Here is a 23223-nt window from a genome sequence, read left to right on the forward strand (position 1 = left end):
CAAACAGGATGTCTCCTGTCAGTGCATGCCAGTGTCTGTCGTTAAAAAAAGGCACATTTCTCATTTTGGCATATGTCGTCAGTGTTGTACCCCTCCAATTTGTGTTGGGAGCCCCCTCCCTCTCCTGGTTTGACTAAAATCCAATTTACTGGCTGTCAGCTCAACTCTATAATCCTATCCACTGCTGTAGAGGAGAGGTAGCTCTTTGAATTTACCATTTACTGTATTCATCGGGTATGGCTATATATACCATCTCCTCACGTCTGTATCCCATACTTGCCCACCTCGTCTTCTCTTGGCCGGTGTATGTGAGGAGTAGGCGAACATGTTGTGTGTCTTTGGAGATAAAGTCATTTTTCTGTCACTGCAGGTTTTTATTTTTTCTTCGCTTTCCGTTTTGTCGGAGTATGCATAGTTTATCTCGCTACAAAAAGAAAAAAAAAACCTCCATAATGTGATTTCTGCACATTCCTGTTGGGTACAAGGCGGATGGAGAATGCACAGCATGCAAATATCAGCACAGAGTTTTGTGCAAAAACAAAAAACAAATGCTCAAGATGAGTGCTCAAACTGAAGTAAAGTAGACATTGCTTTACTTTATACATCGATATCAAACCTGCATTCGGATTCACTAAACACATTTTGAGTGAGATATGATAACACATACCTCACTCAGTGCGTTTACATGCAGCCAGTAACTCTTTTAAAACCCGAATATTCACAATAACCCGGTTCCGCAGGTCCATGTAAACACCGCCAGAAACCCGGATATGCTCATAACCGGCTTTTTAAAAACCCGGTTACTACACCTGGGGTAACCCTTTTCTAACCCGAATGTTTGGTCGTGTAAACGCATATCGGGATATCCCCATCAAAGCGTGTGTTCTGCGCAGGCTCTGTTCGCAAGGAATCTTGGTCTTTTGAGTAGCGAGACGTCTTGTACGCGCCAGAACACCGGAAGTAAACAATAAGTTGGGAGCAACATGGCGAGTCGCGGCACAGCACCACACTTTTGGAGTGACGAGGAAACTAAAGCGCAAACAAACGCGGTCGCTATCTCTTCCGAACTGGGAAACATGTTGTTGTTTTCACGGATACCGGAACAAGAAGAACCGGAAATGACGCATATTGCGTCTGGACGTAGTCCATACGCCCTGACGCTACCCCAACGTCCACATTTACATCGGGTTATGCAAGTTAGGGGTAACTCTTTCTATTTATGCTTGTAAACGGGTTATTCTGATCAACTCAGAAACCTGAATACCGACCTTAACCCGATCATAACCCGGATACTGGCTGCATGTAAACGTACTCACTGATAATCCATTGTTGGCTTTTGTGCACTCATTATTTGATCAAAAGCTAGGTGAGTTTATCTCCAAGGTTGTCTTGCCTCAGAGTTTCTGTAGCAACTTTCTGTGTATTTTGATGAGTTCATTACATTCAGGGAGTTTCTGTGATTCGTAATCCCAACAAGGAGAGTTTCACCTTCGCTAAAATCACTCTTGCTTCGTAATCTTTGTGTCTAGGAACCACATCTGTGCAATTCCTCTTTTAGATTTAATGGCAAGTGATTCAGTCAAATGTTGAAGTATTCCTCATGCCCTTGTTTCTTTTACCAAGAACTCTATTTCCTAGCGTCATTCTGCCCTTTGTCATATTATATGCTCAAGTGAGAGAGCCAAAGGGGGAGGGAGGGGGAAAAAAGAGCACTCACTGCCTAACATGCCAGTGTGTATGCTCTTGTGTGTGTCTCTACGAGCCGACACGGGTCTCTGCCACAGTAAATAAAAGTCATGGCCAACCAGAGTGGAGCACAATGGTCTCCCTGCAGACCGCCGTGGCCTCCACCGCCCCTTAAACATTTGCATTTCTCCACATTTCCTGGGGAAAGAGCTGCATTTCATGAATGGTAATGAAGGTGGGAGTTTTACTGGAGAGTGCACAAGAGATGGCCTCGCAATTACTCTGGGATGGTCAATTTGCACATTTCACAGTGGGTCCCATAGCTGTGATATGAAAATGAAGGAAATGGATAAGCCCCCAAGACCTGGCTAACATCAACAATTAATACTGACATTTAAAAACTGCAGAGATGTAGAACTTTTACATGGACAAGGGAAAGAAACTGAAGAATGTGTCTCTCATCTTTTCTGAAAATGTATTCTCTGCAGATATGCATTATGTGTATTTATGCGGCATGCTGTGACAGAAGCCAAGGTTGTTTTTTTTATCTTGGTGCTGAATGTAAAGCCTTTTCCTAAAGTCATTTTAGTTGCCTTCATAGCCAGGTGTGTGTTTGTGTGTGTGCCTCTCTTCAGGGGCAAGAAGAAATGTTTATGTGGCTTGCGTAAAATTCTGAGTCAATTGTGGCCCCTGAAGCATCTCACAGGTTGGGGCGGTGGTGTGGAGTGGGTGGTACAGAGGGCTGCATAGGGGGTCTGAGCTCATCAAAGTGCTGAGGGTCTGCAGCATGCGTACGGTGCCATGCCCCGAGGGGCTGGGTAGGCTGATGAAGGGGCTGGAGGGCACCAGCTCACTGAATGTGCATGTGTCTGCATTCTGAGAGTGTCATGGAACGGCAGTGCTGATGAAGAGCGGGACAGCTGCTGGGGGGGGGGGGGGGGGGGGGGGGGGATCACAGTTTGACAAGATAGTTTAATATAACTCCTGTAAAGAAAAAAAAGTGAATACAACAGTCTCTATTAGACACATTCCCTTCATGAAAGTGCCTACATGTTGATTTTAAAAGGAAAGAAAAGAAAGACAGAAAGAAACTGTGACTAATGTGGATTTTCCTAAAAAGGTTTAACTGAAAATAACTGTACTTTTCTTGTTTTTCATTAAACCTTCAAGATTACCATGCCGTAGATCAGTGATACCCAACCAGGGGTCCGTGGTCCGTGAGCGCATTACGGGGGTAAACAGGTGATGACAGCATATGCTATGCCCTGATAAAAAAACTAAAACATTGGGCTGGGATGTGTTATGCTTAATGAATACCCAAATATAGTAATATCCTGTAATATATAGTTGATTGATCATAGAAATGATCAATTTACACCAGTTGCAACTGTGCGTGACGTTTGTCAAGCTGAGTCAGTTTGGGACAAGAGGCTGCTGCAGCAGCAGCGTGGATTAAGGAGCGCTTGGAAAGAAGATGGGGTACCGTCGGATTTATGGACCTAATTTGGGTTTCAGGAGCTGATGTTGAACAAAAGACCATCCTGAGTAAATAATTCAGACTCTTCTGTAAAATTGTATCTGCGTCAATAGTTTGTTAGCACTAATTGCATAAATGCTGTTTGTATTTTTAACACATGATGAACACACAGGCTTCCAGACATTTGGACATCTCCTGTGATTAGGTTTGTACATATTTCCCTCCGCAGCTATTTCAACCATTACACTTTTGAGTTTTGTGCAGCTTCACTCTCTGTTTCTCTCTCTTGCTCCGTGCTGCCGGTGCACACCGCAGGTCTGACCTCATATGACCCTAGACCCGCTGATCAAAGCGTTGCTCAACCAGAGGCAGAGAAAAAGAATAAACCTTCAACCTAATGTACTATTGTCGATAAAAAACACAACAAAGCTTCATTTTACCTACATTTATTTGCCACTGATGCAAAACTTAACTTATATGGGTAAATAAAAAACATTAAAAGTGATTAAATGTGTCAGGAATCTGTAAGAAATGTTATTTCTTATTTTTACATTTTTCACTTCAGTTTAAATTACTTATAATTTTGTGTTTTCATCGCATTAGTTGTTTGTTCTACTTTTGGGGTGGCATCAACAGGTTTGACTGAGGGGTACTCGTGGTACGAGAGGGGATCAGGACAGACACAAGTCAAAAAATGTTGGGGAACATTGGTCTAGATGACACATGTATATTTGTATTAATCCAATAGATCTTTATGACTTTAAAAAAATATTTTCAAAAATGTTTCATGCATTTAGAATTTTCCATTTGTAGTACACTGTGAATAACTTTGAATATTCCATTGTATTTTTATGAGTTCAACATTTGAAGCCACACAGACTTTAAATAAATTTTATAAACATGATATTCATGTTCCACACCTTTCTCTAGGGGGAAACTCAAACAGTCCAACACCTGCACTCATCTGCCCACTCATTTCTACGAGTCGCTGCATCAGCTTTCTGACTGGTTTCGTATGTTAATTTCAAATATTGTCAAACATCAGTGCCCACCCACATCCCCTCATTCACACTTTACGTTGGCATGAACTACATCCACTAACGAGCCAGGAAAAGTTCAGAGTTAACTTTCTGCCCTGGCTCACACTTCTCCTCTGCATTTGACTTCACACACAGTTCCCATGAAATCTTCTCCCAGCTGCCCTCTAGCAGTCCTTTGACTCTATTCCCATAGAAGGTAACATCATAGATGTAAGGTTCTGGGATTTCTTTGTTCTTTTCTGTGTGTGAATGGGTGAATGACTGATTGTGTTGTAAAGCGCCTTGGGGGGTTCCAGGACTCTAGAAGGCGCTATATCAAATACAGGCCATTTACCATTTTTTCCTGCCTGGTCCCTCGTGCCAGTAGGATGTACAATAAACTGCACAACACTAACTCCGTGGTTTATCATTGGACTGTCCCACTGGTTTTGTTTTGGATAGACATCCACGAGCTCTTTGACAAGATACTGGAATGAACAGCCACACAGACTTGCCCAACCAGTCTACATGTGTTTTGTGGATTTGGAGAAGGAGTTTGACCGCGTCCCTCAGGGGGCCCTGTGGGAGCTACTATGGGGGTATGGGGTACCAGGCCCTCTGATAAGGGCTGTTAGGTCCCTGCACAACTGTCAGAGCTTGGTCCACATTGCCGGCAGTAAGTCGGGCTCGTTCCCAGTGAAAGTTGGACTCCACCAAGGCTGCCCTTTGTCACCGATTCTGTTCATAACCTTTATGGACAGGATTTCTAGACGCAGCCAAGGTGTGGAGGGCATCCGTTTTGGTGGCCTGAGGATCAGGTCTCTGCTTTTTGCAGATGATGTGGTCCTGTTGGCTTCATCAGAACGTGATCTTCAGCTTTCGCTGGAGCAGTTCGCAGCCAAGTGTGAAGCAGCTGGGATGAGAATCAGCTTCTCTAAATCTGAGACCATGGTCTTGATTCGGAAAAGGGTAGAATGCCTTCTCCGGGTCAGGGATGAGGTCCTGCTCCAAGTGGAGGAGTTTAAGTATCTCGGGGTCTTGTTCACGAGTGAGGGAAAACTGGAGCGTGAGATCGATAGGCGGATTGATGCTGCATCTGTCGTGATGCGGGCGTTGTACCGGTCTGTCATGGTAAAGAGAGAGCTGAGTCAGAAGGCAAAGCGCTCGATTTACCGTCGATATACGTTCCTACCCTCACCTATGGTCATGAGCTTTGGGTAGTGATCGAAAGAACGAGATCACGGATACAAGCGGCCAAAATGAGTTTTCTCCAAAGAGTGGCTGGGATAGGGTGAGAAGCTCAGTCATCCGGGAGGGGCTCGGAGTAGACCCGCTGCTCCTCCACATCGAAAGGAGCCAGTTGAGGTGGCTCGGGCATCTGGTCAGGATGCCTCCTGGATGCCTCCCTGGTGAGGTTTTCCGGGCACGTCCAACCGGGAGGAGGCCTACCTGGTGAGGTTTTCCGGGCACGTCCAACCGGGAGGAGGCCTAAAGGTAGACCCAGGACACGTTGGAGGGACTATGTCCCTCACCTGGCCAGGGAACGCCCTGGGATTCCCCCGGAGGAGCTGGCCCAAGTGGCTGGGGAGAGGGAAGTCTGGGCCTCTCGACTTAGGCTACTTCCCCTGCGACCCGACTCCGGATAAGCGGATGAAAATGGATGGATGGATGGAATGAACAGGAAATGAATGCAGAGGATGGACAGAAGACATAAATCTGATTGTTTCTTCTCACGCTCCTCTTATACCAGTTTACTCAAGGTCTGACTGTAACAACTTTCTAGCATTCTTTGAGAATAAAATCAGAAATATCAAGGCAAGTTTTTCACCCCCCTCCCCCCCTCCCCCATCCAACCCCCTCCCTCTCATTCATGGTCTGTCTTTACTCCTGTAGATTTCCAGGACGTTTGCCTCTTTCAGAAACACATGAAACCAACCTCATGCCCTGCTGATTTCATTCCTACTACCTTCTTAATCAGGATTTTTGACCAAATTGGCCCATGCATTGTAGATTGAATTAATTTATCTCTGCAGTCTGGCTCTGTACCATCTGTTTTCAAACATGCAGTTATTGAACCTATCCTTAAAAAACAAGTTTGGATTCATCTCAGCCTAAAAATTACAGACCCATTTCTAAATTACCCTTTATCTCTAAAATATTGGAAAAGGTTGTGGCAGATCAACTGATTACTTTTATGGAACTACACAACAGTTCTGATAAAATCCAGTCAGGTTTTCGTAAAAATCATTCAACAGAAACAGCTTTGCTTAAAGTTTCCAGTGACATCACGGCTACAGACAACGGGGAGTTCACAGTGTTAGTATTGTTAGATCTTTCTGCAGCTTTTGACACTGTTGATCACAGCACCTTAATTAACAGACTTGGTGACTCAGTGGGGATCTCTGGAACCGTTCTAGACTGGTTTAGATTGTACCTTTCTAACAGAAGTTACAGTGGCTGTATGAACCAAATCATGTCAGATTCTACTGATCTGTTCTGTGGGGTACCCCAAGGCTCAGTTTTGGGTCCACTGTTGTTTCTGCTGTACATACACCCTCTTGGACGGATAATTGATTCTTTTCATAATGTCTCTTATCACCTATATGCAGATGATATTCAGCTGTACTGCTCCTTTAAGGATTCTGAGTTCTATAAACTGTCTGAATTACTAGAGTGTCTATCAGCTATCCCCAGCTGGCTAGAAGATAACTTCCTTCAGTTAAACTCTGAATAGACTGAATGTCTGATCATTGCCCCTGAGAGCATGGTTCCCCTGATTAGTCTAAAACTTGGTTATTTATCCTCTGCCATCAAGACAGACTTAAGAAATTTGGGTGTTATTTTTGACCAATCAATGTCTCTTGAAGGTCACTCCAAAACGTTGGTCCAAAACTGTTTTTATCATTTAAGAAATATCTCCAAACTGAGAAGGTTGGTGTCAAACATGAAAATGAAATGGTTATCCATTCCTTTGTCTCCTCCCGTCTAGATTACTGTAACACACTTTTCACATGTTTTAACAAAAACGCCCTTGACCGCCATCAGTTGGTCCAGAACTCTGCAGCGAGGCTCCTAACTGGAGCAAACAGAGGAGCACACATCACTCCTATTCTGATGTCTCTCCACTGGTTACCCGTTAACTTTAGAGTCTTTTTAGACTTCTGATTATAACTTTTGCTGCTCTACATGGTCAAGCTCCTCCCTATATTACTGAAATGTTAAAGCCTTATGCTCCAACCAGAGCCCTCAGGTCCACACACCAGAACCTTCTAGAAGTTCAAAAGTCGAGGTGATCGCTCCATCCAGATTGTTGTACCCTGACTCTGGAATGATCTTCCTTTATCCTTATGCAGCGTTGAAAGTCTGGACACTTTTTAAAAAAACAGCTAAAGACCCTTTTATTTAAAGCTGCTTTTACCTAAACCTTTTATTTTCTTATTTTTACTGAAATTTTTAATCTTTCATCTGTTTATGAAATTTTATAATTTCATGACTATTTTTTCAGATCTGATTCTGTTTTGAGAGCATTTTGATTTTATGATGTTAATCTATTTATTATTTTATGACTTTGTTTTATTTTGTTTTGATCTATGTGAAGCACTTTGTGATTCTATGTCTGTGATGAGTGATATATAAATAAAGTTTACTTACTTACTACTTACTTCATCTGTATATGTTTTTGTATTTTAATGTTTAGCATGTAAGAGCTTTTATAGTCAAGGCAAACAACTGAACCTTCTTTTATCTTTTGCTGGATTGAAACTGTTGTGATAGAATTAAATAATGCAAAGCTATATAAAAGTTTGCACTTGGGCTGTAGCTATCGATTATTTTAAGATTTGAATATTCCGTTGAATCCTCTGTCCACCTGTCTATCTGAAACGAGATAAACTGCTCAATAACATGTAATAAATTGGTGTTGTCTAGTTACGTCTTTCCCTTCTGATAATATAGTCATCAATTATGTTGCGGAAAAAAGTCTGACCAACGTTTCACTAACATTTTAGGTTTGAATTATTATCACTCATCTTAGTCAAAATAACATATATAAATATATCTATATGATCAGTATAATTCCATTATTTCATTAATATGCTCAGTAGTAAGCAACTGGAAATGTGAATAGCATTTTATTTCTACTGGTAACAATGTAATGGTGGCATATATATTTTATGGTGTAGGGTTGGAAACATAATACAGTCTAATGTATTCAAAGCTAGAAGTGTATGTGAAATATATGTTCCAACGGCTTGCCAAAGCCCTGCTGCGGTGTGTGTGAACATGCTGAAGCCAAACAGCAGTGTCAGGTACCTCAGCTCCGTCCCAGCAGACCAGACCGGCAACCGTGATGCTGCAAGCGTGATATTCTGGCCACAGGGGGCGATAGGGGCTGGCTGGCCTTTCATTGACCCTGTATTAATTTATTTGAGCACATACTGGCTCAAGAAAATGATTTAAAAATATGGAAAAGTTACAAATTGTCGCTTTAAAGTAACAATAGTAGTTTATTTTTTATATCTCAGTAATGGTTGACCAGTTTTATGTTTGACACCACTCTGCAATCCTCTGCTTATCAAAAAAACTATCTGCTTGACAGTTTTGTGAGACGGGTGTCCTAGAGGGAGCTCTTTACCTGCTTTATGACTGTTAGCTGTAAAGCTAGCAGCTAGCATTTTAAGTTTGCCGATTGCCAAAAAAAGCACAAGAAGAAGAAAAATAATAATTTTGCTTGTTTTGTTGGCAACAAGGCAGAGCCTGGAAGTAAAAGCAATAGAGTTACGTCTTTGGGGGCGAAGTAAAGAGCTAAAACCAGAGTGAACATAATCTCAGCCTACGGTAACTTGAGGGAGCTAAAGGAGGCTACAAAATCACAGACTGATGGTGACCTGGCTTTGTTGATACTGGACTTGTATTTTTTCTGTGGATTTACATTGTGGTTTATTTTAGTATTAGTTGACTCATGTCAGTGTTAGCCCTAGCTACAGCAGCCTGCAGCACAACTCATGGTGTGATTTGCGTTTATTTTCAGCATTGGTAATAATGTGAGATTTTCAAAAGCACATATAAAAATAGGTTGAAAAAAACACTACAAAAACATAAGCAGTAAAGTCAGCTTCTCCCCTGATTCAAAGGTTTTGTTGCTGTTCTGGTCAAACAGCATGAAGCGAGCTTCTCCTGCTGCAATTTCTGTGGTTTAACATGCTCTGGTACGGATGAAGGAAACCAATCAAGCTTTGAGGGAACCATCATGCTGTGAAACACAATGATGCTGTAAAAACCCGCTGTATCACACTATAATGCAGCCATTATTGCTCACAGATCCCGATGATTTTATTGTGTGAAAGGGACAGTGTCAACATCTGCTAGCTTTTATAGCAGCGTCTTAATGCATATAATAAACATGTCCAGTAAAACTCTGCCTGCGTAGGTCTTGTATGCCTTTGCCAACTCACCGCATGTGCGTAAGAGCTGTAGGTGCTGAAGGGGAGGGCGATGGCTGGATTAAAGATGCCAAACTGCCCCACCATCTGCTGCATGCGTCTGATAGTGCGCTCCTTATCTGTGTCGGCAAACTTGACCACCAAGCTCGAAGAGGCCCCCTGATGGAAGAGAAATGAGAAGAAAAATATGTATTCAAGTGGTTAGATAGTTTGTTTTTGCTTACTGACAATGCCCAGAAGACTGTCAGATATTTGTGTGATAATTATGTTTTAGCACATTTTTTGAGACAAAAGCTTTAAAAAGTCAAATCACAAAAAGATAGTAGATATATTGGTTATTATTTCTGATATCTTAGGTATGCTTATTAGTAGTGACAGCAGCTTGTGAGCTGCTTTAAATCTTTTCCTTTGATGGAATCTGCTGCAGCACCGTCGCACGTTATTATTGTAGAGGATGCTTTACTTTTGTCTCTCACACACGGAAGCAGTTTACAGGGAGAGTTTTCTGTTTATTGGATGAAGCTGCTTAGATAGAAAGGAAAAGTTTTCATTCCACCATTTCCTCTAGTTTACTACTTAAAATAAAATAATCAACAAAGCAGAAAAAGTTTAGTTGTATGGCCTTGTTTTTAAAGCCCCCCTCCTCCATAGTGTGCCTCTAGCTATGCATTCATTAGCAGTCTTCATCCTTCATTAGGAATGTTCAAATGATTGAATGTTACCGTTGACCTTTCGTAAGCTCCGCCTATTTCCTGCCCTCTGCGCCCCGAATCAGCCGATTGATCCACATAAAAGGCCATAATATTACTCTGTTCTGACAGTTTAGAAAGGTTGTGTGTCAAACGTGATAAGAAGTCCCATGAAATTGATGCAGGTCTGTCAATACCAGCAGTGACTGGTTATACGGTGGGATTAGAGGGTTAGAGAGCGAGGGGAGAGTAGAGAGAGAGAGAGAGAGAGAGAGAGGCGGAGATTTGGGCGTTGGACCACAAATACATTGTTTAAATCATATCCTTAATGAAAGATATTATTATCACACGATTCATTAGAGTTTTTAATTTCACTGTTAGTGCTTCCTGCTTCAATGAGATCTCCTGTTAATAAAGACATCTGGAGACAGCAAAAGATACTCAGAGACAGGCACTGGACCTTTCGACTGCAGCTTATAGATTTTATGCTTCTCTTTTCCCTTTTCTACCCACTTTGCCACTTTGTTCAATATCCCCCCCCCCCCCCCCCCCCTCCTCCTCTGGGCTCGCTCGGTCGAATCACAGACTTGAAAGACCTTAGGTGAAGGACCAGTTGGTTAGTTGGCTCTCTGTCTAAATGACTGATTGTCCAGTTAGTTGTAAGATTTACTGACTGGCATGCTCTCTAGTATAAACTTCATTTTATAATGAAGCCAGGTGACACAATGATGCAATCTCTTGTTTTTATACTTTGGTGCAGATGTTAGATCTGCTAGGTCCAACTGGTGCATCACTGGCATTCTTATATGGTATAAATTAGGAAGACGGGCTGTTTAGGACTAGAGGGAAAATGAGATGTACAGGAATATTTAAAATATTTTAACTTTCACATAAAGAAAAGCTTTTAACTTCGTGGATTTGCGAGCATTTCTAATCTTAGAGATGAGTAATTTAAAGAGATTAGGTTGAAGTCTAAGGTTTACTGTGAATTGACCCATCTGGTTGTTTAACAGCATTGTGTCATTCAACACTGTTGCTCCGTGTAAAGATTTTCCAAGAGGAGCTTTGCAGACAGAGGCATCCCACCGGCTCTCCTCGGGATGCATGGATCTTACGGGGGCTTGCTGGCTGAGCATCCGTTGGCCTATTTGTTTATCGCCAAGGTTTTCCCATTTATGGCCATCAGAATATCAGCGAGCAGCATCTCCATGGCTATAAAGGAGAGGAGGATGAAGTGTGAAGTGAAAGTCTCATTAAAATTTTAAGCTGCCAAGAGTGAGCAGAATCCCCCTGCCGGGCGGCTCCCACCTGCCTTGAGAGCCACTGAAGGAAGGTGAGCTAAACAGGGAGAATAAAAAGGCACTACAGAGATTTTGAACCGAAAGGAAAGTCGGTCTCTTTATGGCCTCGTCTAATTGCCAATATTACGAAGATTTTTTGGTAAGGGTCCAAGTTACATTTGTGCTGAAATACGAGAGATGGCACCCTGGTGGTGGGTAAACAGAATATTTCTGTTATGATGACTCTGAAGATGCAAACCAATCACCTTTTAAACATAAACATACAAACCTGACGTGAAAAACGGATGTTTTAGTGAAATCTCTTAAAGTAATTTCAACGTCTTCAATATTTTTGATTGGTATTGAGCAGTGCTTAACCCTTTGATGCATAATGGTCACTACAGTGAACAGGTACTCAAAATTGTTATTTATTTGTTTTTGCTATTAGGCACAGCTGTTAGACTTTATTGCATTTGAGCACCTCCATTTGGACTTCAACAAGCAAAGCCAACATATCTCATGCTCAGAATGCATGCTGTCCACTGAGGTGGACATGTAATAAATTATTTGTAAATTATAAAATTTTACAAAAAATATTTGTTGAAATTTGTTTCATTCACACCTAAAGATGAATGAAAAAAATTGTTTAAAAAATCATGGTTGAAGATATCATAATTCATGCATCAGAGGGTTAATTTGACCCGAAACTCGCCGGATCAGGATCCAGGAACTGTGTCATTTTGAAGGGACGCGTTCCGGTAACTGTCTTCTAGGATCCGCTAGCTTGCGCTGCTATGATTACAATAGTTAATCAAGGGAGCTGTGTTGGTCAGGGACTAATGGTGAGAGGTGTATCTGTCTATTCTCAATCTGTATTTGTTGAATTTTAGTGTGAAATTCAACTAGACTTGTTCATTGTCTTTGCTCAACCCATTAGTGATTCAATTACTTATTTTAAGGAACTCCACAACCTGCTTCAGTCTGCGACTGCTGCGCAGGAGAGGGGGAGGGGGCTGTCTGAAACGGGAACAGAAAAGATGCCAAAATGACCGGTGTCAAGAGAACTTTACATAAACTTTGAAAACATGGGCGAAATGATTAGTTATTTGTCAAAAAATGCATTCATCATGCCATCTGACATCGCTGTTTGCGTTCTGGCAATCTTTCATTTACAAATTAAGCACTGGTATTGAGAATCTGCTTTGTAACATGTTTTCTATCACCCACCCTGCAAAGGCATCAAACAGGAAATGATGTTTCTGCCTGTGTCTCTGTGTCGGATTGCTGTAAAGACACAGACTCTAGTCAGTGACTCGATGCAATCTGCCGGATTCCTTAAATAGGAAACTTTTTACTGATTGGCTTAATGAACTAAACTGTATTGGAATGCTCACCGTGTGATTTGGCGTTATATAAATAAACTTGAATTGTCTGCATGTTTGTTTGTCAAACCAATTGTTGAATATAACAGATGCTCAAGATTTCATATGAGGTGGCATCTAACTTTTATTTTCAAAATGTAATTTTCTATGACTTTCTTTACAAAACTGTTATTTTTTGCTTTATTTTGGGTCATCCTTTTGCAGATATACAAATAACTACTAGGTAAAGTAATAACTACTTTCATACCAACGACAAGCTCATCTTCAAGCGTTTCTTGACAAGCTCATTAAAAACCTGCGGCAGAAAATCAATTTAAACTTTTACATTTACACCACCATGCTTCGCGGCTGTGATGCTGACTTTAATTTGCAACAAACATCGTGTGTTACTGTGGTTCAAACGACTTGTCCAATCAGATTAATTAGAGCATAGTTTTCTGAAAGACTGTGCAAAATTTAAAAAGTGTCTAATTCATGCATACAAAGAGTGATTATGATGTCCCCAACAATGCACACACACAGGGACGAAATTTTGATTTCAGAAGTGGGGGGGACACAGCAGGCTTGTGCGGATTTGGGGTGGGGGGTGTTATGTAAAGACCCCTTGACACGTCACGTGCCCATCTCAATAATTTTTCCATCCTCATATATATATATATATATATATATATATATATATATATATATATATATATATATATATATATATATATATATATATATATATATATATATATATATCAAAGTTAAAAAATGTACAACTCTATTATTATTTTTATTTATTATCATTATTGAAGTGCAGTTTTGGCTGTTGACAATGGATAGGCCATTGTATTTATTGTTTTGGGTCTTTTTTATTGTTTTTGGTGCAACATTTTCTAACAGGGAGTGAGATTCCTTTTGTATTCAAGTTTTGTTTGTTATTTTTATTCATTTAGAAGTTCTGGTTCTGGACATTTCAATGTTAAATGAAGGTTTATTTGTTGCATTTTAAAGGGTGTACTTGCATTATTATGATATATTAACATTATATTAGTGGTTATTTTGGTCTAGATAATGTTGACAATGATATCGTTTATCATCAACAATTTGTTGGACAAAATATCGTCCAGCAAAATGTGTTACTTTCCCAGGCCTAGTCAAAAGTATAAAAATTATTTATACATAAACGGTCCCTCCTGAGATCTGGCCGTTTGTTCATTTGCTGTGTTAGAGGACATGCTGAACTAATGTTTTACACATGATCATCACCCTAACATTTGAGTGTATAAAAACATATTAAATATGTTTTTCCCTTAAAAGTGTTTAAACAGTTGTTGCATTTCAACACACAAAAAATAAATGGAAAAAATAAGATAAATCTAATGAAAAGTGTACATCTTTGACATTAAGCTTAAAAAAATCTGTTGACGATGATGATACTGTTCATTTTTCAGAGCTTTTTAATGTGAACATATACATTGCAATAGATAAGTTTACAATAAAGTTAAATGATAAAAGTTTTGAAGTTACACTTCTACTACTACTAGTAATAATAATTATGATGATAATAGTAATAATAATAAAACAATAATTATAATAATACGAATAAATTGTGTCTGAGGAGTCAGTTATGTGGAGGAGATGAGTTTGTAAAAGTTAGTTTTGAGTTTGTTTGTGAAGGAGGAGGTGAGTCTGAGCTTAATGCAGGGGTGTCACATGTTCCAACTTACGTTTTGACTTTGAAAGAAGTCTCTTATATCCACTTTTCGTTTTCTTGACATGCTGCCTCCTGACTGTGCCTAACTACCAAAGACTCACAAATGAACAGTTGTTCAAATGTTATGTAATGGAAGCTGAGCTGAGCTCTGATAGTACACAGCGTCTAGTTGACGATGTGACTCAGTACCGGTGTTCCCTAGCGGCTCCAAACTAGCAAAACAACGTGAGCACGTTCTGACAGTTTACAACTTGAGTGACAGCAGCAACAGCCAATAATACGTTAGCAAGTATCAGCAGAGCCAATAGATTAGCTTTTGGGCGGGTCTAATAGTAAACCGGTTTCCGTTTTGGTCCTAGTGCTCAACCAAATCCATTTAATGGAGCGTAACATTGTTTTTGGACGGAAAAAAGTGCAGGGGACCAAAACTGCCTTTTGAAAAAGTGTGGGGGGGGGGGGGACATGTCCCACCCGTCCCCCCCCCCCAAAATTACGTCCCAGCACACACATCTTTAGGAAATGCTTTTATCAAAAGTCACAACCTCCCTGGAAAAAGTCTCCTACAGATTAGTTTTATTTAAACTGCAGATTTTTGTGGGAATGTTGACTAAAATGAAGAAAATGTCTGTGGTACCCATTTCTCATTGCAAGGATCTCTTTACAAGTTTATCATTTTTAGCTTAAAGCAAAGACAATAATCTACGGAATATTGCTAACCACTTAAATCCAACGTGGTGTGTGATTTTAACATGACTGCATTTGCTTCTACTTTGTTACCTCAAAGTTTTAAAGGAGCAGCTGCATCTCCTGTTGTTTGTCTGAAGAGGCAGGAGGTCTCATCACAATTAAAATAATCAAAAGTCACAGAAATTTCAACTGATTTTCAAGTTGTTTTTGATTTGTTCAAATGTCAGCTTCGTACATGAAAGTGTGTGTGCTTAATGGTAAAAGACTATAGGTTTTCATGTAATTATTTAAGTTACCTTACACTTTTCCTGTCTTTGTTCTTTTACCGCTTCATTACTTTTTTCTGTTGCATGTTTTATGGAGGACATGTAGCATTTTTTTCTTAAGTTATGTAGTCTATAAAAACATTTAGTTAAGTTCTTAACCAAATCCCTCTCACATGAAGCAGTTTCCACAGGTTAATTCTTGGAAGTTTCAGTACCCTCCAGAATGAGCTGTTTCAGGGCTCTGTCACTTTAAAATAACAAGATGGAGCTGGCCACACCCACCCAGTCCCTTCTCAGGTTGCTATTAGCTGAGAAGTTCTGATACATGTGAGGGGCTTGGAGTAGAGCCGCTGCTCCTCCAGCAGCAGCTTCCTCTGACACGTCAGATATAGTTCTGTGCTAATTTCCTTGTTTGTGACATCACAAACTGGAACATTTTGAAACAGCATGTTTTAAGTACAGAATTCCTAAAACTTAACACTGACAGAAAACATATGGATGTGTTTTTTCGTGTTTGGAGTGTTTATAGAGATGGTAGAGACCCACATGGGAGCTTAAAAAGAAGGCAGAAGGTGAGTTTTGTTAGCATGTCCCCTTTAAGATACACAGACATATACAGCAGTCTAATCTCATTTTCTGACTTAGACCAGCATGTGCAGCATGTCATTATATATTGTGATCATTTAAATTGATAAAACATTAAAAATGTAATTAAAAATACCTTAGTAACAAATTTAGTCTCTAATAATGCACTGAGGTATGCTTTCTGTCTGAAGTAATTCAGAAAATTCTTCAGCAAGGGAATCACATGTGCTTGTGTTTTCTAACCTCCCTTTTTCTTCTCTTCTCTCACAATCACGCAGCTCTTTCTTCTGAACAGGCCTCACCTGATTTGTTTTCCTTTATTGTGAGCTTATCCTTCTATCATCCTGCCTGTGTTTCTATCTTGGCGCCTGTGTCAGCTGAAACAGCCTCAAACTCAGCTGACGTGCGTATGAAGTGGAAAAAAAGTCAGCACGGCTCCATGGACCTGACCCAAACACCCCCCTCCGCCTCCTCCCTCCTGCTTCTGTGTAATTCTGTCGTGAGACCTGGTGTCTCATTTATCAAACATTGCGTAGAATCCTTACTAAAACCGTACTTAAGCTCAGCAAAAAAAATTTACTTATGCCAAGTAGGTTTGTGATCTACAGTATCAAACATGGAGTATGCACAGCTGCACGCAATCTCCGCTTCATAAATCAGAGACTAACAAGAAAGGTTCTCAGCTGCATTTTAGTCACATTCCGCTCTCACCACGCCCACTTACTGCCATAAATAGTCAAAGCAAAGTGCCTTGTGGACCTCATGCATATACATAAGCCGGCTGTTGCAGCATTTCGATCACGACCACAAATCAAGGAAGCACTACATCACAAGCAGAAGTTGAGGTACTTGTGGGTGAGGTGGAGAAATGAAAGGAAGTGCTTTTGCAAAACAAATAAGAGAAAATCCACGGAGTGGCACAGCGTTGCTGAAGCCGTCAATGCTGAGTTCTTCAGAGAGATCTGTGGCGGATATAAAAAAAATGGTTCAATCAGGATTTGATCCCCAGACTCCCAGGTGACAGTCATGCATGCTAAAAAGTCACCCAAACAGAGATCTCCCTTGTCCAAGTAGCCAGGGTGCATAGTCAATGGGGTTACAGTGACAGGACACACACTGTCACAGACGCATGACATTCGGTCTCAATCTGTCCCCCTGCTGATATTCTGCATTCCGTATTCTGTGCTTCAGGCTGTGTGTGTACGTGTGAGGTGTCTTGTTCTGTGTTAAAATGAAGCAGTACAAGTGATAACGCTGCAAGATTTCAAAATTTTATCCTTCTCAGCAGCAGCACTGCAGGTGCTCTCCATGTCCAAAATGTACATAAGCCGGGTTCTTAGTCAACTTAAAGTTGCGCACATTTTTCCGCCACGTTTTCTTTCATAAATCCCAAAAAATTTGTGTGGAAAGTTGCGTACGCAGTTTTCCGACCCCGTTTTGTGCGTAAGCAAGCTTGATAAACAAGGCCCTTGGTTCTTACATGGTCGTGCTGATTCCTAGAAATTTGCTCTACAGCTCCAGTGTTTAAATGTTTAATTGAGCCACTCACATCCTGAACTGAGACTGAGTTCATGTGATTTCTTAAGATGGCCAAATGGTTTGAAATTGAGATGGTTAGAGCAGGGCGTAAGTTCAACAAAAATGTGATATTATTTTTATTATGCGCTGCAGTTTAAAAATTATTATTATTATGAAGCTATGGAGAGGAATTCACAAAAGTTTTGCACTCACCAGCACATGCATGGATCTTCATGCATGGACACACGCTCCTTATTTCTGCTGATTTCCTTGAGTCTTTCCAATACAGGCACACAAAGAGCACACATGAAACAGCCACTTCCCTCTAAATCAACACAAACATATTCTCCTCAAGTCCTCAGATCAGGAAAAAAGATCAGTCAGGCAGTCTTTGACCCTGGCCCATCTTAGTATGCGTATGTGCTGACGAATGTCCCAGTCTCCGAGTGTTTTAGTTTGTACATGTTTATGCATGCACACACACAGATGGGTGTGTCTGTTGCACAGCCATGAAGTCTTAGAAGTTCTTGCCTTGCGAGAATGGCAGTAGATCTATAAAACTACCATGTTTGGCTGCCATGTTAGCATAAGAAGCACTCACACTTTGGTGTTTATGATTTTAGCTTGATTTATTGTTAGAATCTAGCCATTGCCCTGGTATGGCACCAAATACAGAGAACACACACACACACATGCACGCACGCAGGCACACACACACACACACACACACACACACACACACACACACACACACACACTTGCTGGATCAGATTGTCTTATCGTCTCAGGAGGTTGGAAATTAGGCGAATACTCTGTAATCTGTCTATATGAAGGACCATTTAGATTTCAGCGATATTTATTTGCTTTTTGGCTAAACTTAAAATTGTGGTCGACTAAAATCTATCAACTCTCGCCCATTATCCAGGGGCAGAAAATGTATGACTTGCTGTGTGTACAGGTGCTTGTATGTGCAAACTATCTCAAGAAGCACTTAAATGAAACTCAACACTTTAAGGTAGGTATGCCCAATCCTGACCCCAGTCAGGCCAGAGTGTTTTACTTGTTTCCCTGATTCAACACACCTGTTCATCAACTCATGAAGCTCCGTAGAAGCCGGTTAATCACCACATATTGAAATCAGGAATGTTGGAGCAGAGAAACAACTAAAACATGCTGGATAGTGGCCCTCCACGCACAAAATTGCCCAACCTTGCTTTAGCTTTGATAGCTGCCACATTAGCAAACACTAATTAGATCATAACTCCATCAAATTTACAGATACTGAGTTCAAACTTTCTGTGGATGTATCTGAGAGCCATCACAACTCACTTTTAGCGCATCGACAGATTGAAAGGAAATTTAGGTTGAAATTTAAATCTTTGATAAAAGATAGATCAATTCTGGATCACATGCATACGTATTCAACTTAGAAAACATCAAAACATCGAGATATTGCGCTATGTCATGATATGACACTGAATTGATGTTTAAAAGCAGTGTATTGATTTTTTACTGAGAATGTACATGCACACATGTATTCCTATTTTGTGGTGCAATTCAAACTCCAACAGCACTTTTCACAGCCTTCATTCAGACGGAACACTGGATGTGTCTTGTTTCTAAATTAAGTCTTGAAATTGCAAAAATCATCTGACTTTTGTATCACACTATTTTTAGAATATTCTCCCCTGTGTTGTGATATACATCATATCCCCAGATTCTTGCCCACACACACCCCATTTTATGACTGTCTTGAACTTTTTAATTCATGACATCTAATTGACTTCAGATAAGTCACAAACATTACTCACACTTGGTGAATTGAACAGATATTGAGCTAAATTTTGCCATCAGTAGCTGAGAGCATATTCACAGCACATACTCTGAGTGCTAACAGATTACACAAGATCTTGCAAAATTGAGTGAGAGTGAACACCCAAGACTTAACAGAAACAACCAAACCTCCATCATTTCTTAACTTAAAAATGATGCTCATTTAAAACTCTGGTTTGAGAGGCAGCATGCGCTCCTTTAAATGATGCTATGCTTTTAATTTGAAATATTTTGCTTGCACATACATTTTTTGTGCTGCTGTGACTCAGCAGCCACCCACAGAGCCACACTGAACACGCAGGATGTTTGGTCCATGGCTTTTCCCGGGACCTCTGCTACAACGATGGGCTTTTTGCTCTGAATAGCACCATCCTGTTGAGGCCTAATAGTCCACCGGTGGTCCGTTAATCTCAGCAAGGCAGGCGCACCATGCCCTCTCCTCCCGCATCCACAGGATATGAGATGCTGATCAGATTTCTATAATCAATTTAGCGGAGCAGGAGGTATAAATCCTGTCCATTCACTCATTCTCCGTCTGCTTCTCTCTCTCTCTCTCTCTCTCTCTCTCTCTCTCTCTCTCTCTCTCTCTCTCTCTCTCAACTCCCCCCCCTCCCTTCAGCACCCTGCTTATAGTTAGATGAATAATTCAGCAGCCAATGTGGTGAAAGGTGGAGTAAACAAGTCTATTCCCTAATATCCCAAGAGGCTGCCAAAGAGAGACAAGGGAGGGCAGAGAGCGAGCAGAGATAGGGGGGGGAACGCAACACAGAAGGAGGATATCTACGGAGAACGGACATTTAGAGGCTTTCCTCCTGACCTGCAGTCATTTGCACTTAGATTGAGTCAAAAGTTGCACCAAGATGGCACAGCTGGCTTCTGGTGGTTCTCTGTACTCTCCTCTCTTGTGCTACGCACTGGCAACCATTAATAATGAAATCATGCAGTGAAACACAACACCTGTGACATGGGGCTGAATAAGTTCAGTGTCTTTGCCTCTCTGAGACGAAACAAAACCACGATAAAAGGAAAGCATGCTGTACTTCGGGCCAGCGCAGAACACACAAAGCGACTCGGCGTCCTCTTTCTAAATGTCACACGGTAACTCCATCCTGGTTTGGAGAGCAGTGTAACGAGCGTTTATTTTGACACCATCAGGTAAACGGGGACTGTGCCTAAACACGAGCCACATACAAATGAGAGCTACAGCTTTTTGTGCTCGCAGAACATCAAATGCGGAGAGAATTCAGAGGACACAGCGTGCTTACATAACCAGCAAATGCAATCTCAGAGTGGATTTATATTCACCGATTATGTGAGCAGAACTGCTGATTGATGACTCATCCAAAATTCAATTATCGTTCTAAACAGTTTTATCTAGGAATTAAATGAGGATTTTTTTTAAAAGTGTGCTGTCATCTAAAAAAGAACAGAGGAATATTCTATATTGTGTTTGTTTATTAACAAGAGTGCACCTTCTCTAAGTTTTAAAAACAAAAACGAAGGCTCAAAGTTTCAAACCCAGGACTGTGGATCTTATTATAGTGACGTGCTGTGTATATGCGTGGGGTGAACTCTGCCTGCTGTAGATCTGTACTCACCGGCATGGTCTGGCTGCCGTGCAGGGCGCCAATTGCAGACTGAGCTTCAGTGTGTGTGGAGAACTTAACAAAGGCGCAACCTGGAAGAGAGAGAGAGCAGATGCATTACACAAGCTGGCATGCAGGCAGCACAGACACGTACGCTGAACGTGCTCAATTGAGTGAATATTTAAGGTAAAGTTAACTGTAATGAAATATTTCTGACATCACAGAAATCAGTGTGCAGTCAGAGGCTCCTGATGCACGACGAGCTGCCCCACTCAGGCATTAGGCAGGCAGAAGCTGCAGGCTAAAGATTGCACTGATGATGCAGAAAAGCTTGCTATTTAGCACCACATGCCTGTCTGTCCATATTAACTGCTAGATGCATCGACTAGACACAAATAGAAAACCATTTAAGAACAATCTATCATTCTTCTAACTGGATGTTTTGATCAATATTTGTAGAGGTGAAGGAGACGATCCAAAGGCCAGAAACCACAGAACCAGAGCTCTTTGATGAAATCTAATGAGGGACTATTAAGGAGACTGGAGAGTGAAAGAAACTTTAATAGCATTTGTGGTTACAAATAAAACTGTTATTGCAATAATGTGAGCCCATCATCCAGTCTTCCAAACATGCATTAAGACTCGCTTCTAAATTGATGGAATACATTTCATTGAATACTTATTATTTGGGGTTTTAAAAGACTAGAACAGATGCAATCACAATAACATGGAGACAAGTGTGCAGATAGTAGCATCTTGTTGTGCACGCCTGTGGCAGAAATAGGGCATAACACCCCAAAAGTTTGATCACATCCCTTAAGGGACAGTCTGTGAATTTTGGGGAATTTTTGAAGTTCCATAATTGGAAATCTGTTCACATTCTGACAGCAACCAATAAATAAAACGTTTTGTCAAGAAAAATAAAAATACGTAATCGCCTCTGAAATGTACAATCCTGGAAAAACCTCATCCAGCGCTGGTCCCCCTTCCAAATGAATGGATCATAATGCATCCATCAAGCTGCTCCTCTGAACCTCTCTCACCCTGCTGCACACAGCATGCTGTCTGTGCACGAAACGCTCGTTCTTGGTGCAGCAGCCGAGCAGGAAGCTAGCTGAGCTGCTCTAGTGTCACGGAGGTAATGTCCTGTTCTGTTTACAAATCCCACTGCAGGAGTTGTTTTGCATGTTCCATTTTTGAGTTTTGTTTTCTTCTTGTTGGGTGACAGAGTAACTGTCTGGAAATGCAGCTAACTCTCAATCCTGCCATTTGCATGTGTGTGTGTGTGTGTGTTCACGCAGGGCACTGATCTCTTGATTATTAGGTTAAGAAAAAAAATAAGAAAGCAAAAAAACTGCCTTGTTTTCCACCATAAAAACATTCACGCTTCGTATCCTAGCACACTAAATTTGGTGGGTGGGTGGGTGTTCTGTTCGAAGCTGGTTCTGGAATATTTGACCTTAAAAGCTAAGTAGAGCTGTGTGTGTGCTCCTGTGTGTGTGTGTGTGTGTGTGTGTGTGTGTGTGTGTTGCAAGCCGGTGTTATACCATCCTCTGCGAACATCAGATTCTGTGACTCCAGGTTGGAATCTGAAGGAAAGGGTCAGATCTATGACTTTATTTTCATTTTTTTTTTCAAAATGTAGCTTGCTTGAACGGACATGGCATCTTAACGTCAGCAGCGAATCTATATCTTTTTAAGTATCTGAGCCACTGTGTCCTCTTGGGATTACACCTTATTTCACTTAATTTCATTTCATTTAAAGTTTATCTTCTTTTATTTAATCTTTCATGCTTTATTCTTCTAATCATCTGTCCTGCTTGACCCCGTCACCCTCCCATTCTTCCTGTGTTAATGGGCTCACCCCTGTGGACAGCAGCCGATCAAGATGTCCATTCAGCTGCCAAGCCACTGCCCCCTCCTATTGAGATATGGATAGGACCGAGCTGGAGCTCCTGATGACCTGTACAAGGTCTTTTCTACTATAGTACCATGTACTGCTATAATTAGGCTTTCACATCTTAATATATTCTGCAAGCCGTGTATTGCCTAGATGAACACCTTGAGGGGGTGGC

At 41.0% G+C, this 23223-nt stretch overlaps 1 protein-coding gene across 18 annotated transcripts in view; it reads right to left on the minus strand.

The window, feature by feature from the left end:
• celf5a (cugbp, Elav-like family member 5a) overlaps positions 1-23223 on the minus strand; it is a 317079-nt gene that overhangs the window by 32930 nt on the left and 260926 nt on the right. For all 18 annotated transcript variants that reach the window (XM_054730129.2, XM_054730126.2, XM_054730125.2 and 15 more), the window contains exons 5-6: positions 21161-21240; positions 9636-9782 (exon numbers count right to left, since the gene is read on the minus strand). In XM_054730129.2, the coding sequence (XP_054586104.1) occupies positions 9636-9782; positions 21161-21240 (227 nt within the window). The remainder of the gene's footprint in view (positions 1-9635; positions 9783-21160; positions 21241-23223) is intronic.

This window comes from Nothobranchius furzeri, chromosome 8, assembly GCF_043380555.1.
Source record: "Nothobranchius furzeri strain GRZ-AD chromosome 8, NfurGRZ-RIMD1, whole genome shotgun sequence".
In the NCBI taxonomy this organism is placed as follows: Eukaryota; Metazoa; Chordata; class Actinopteri; order Cyprinodontiformes; family Nothobranchiidae; genus Nothobranchius; species Nothobranchius furzeri.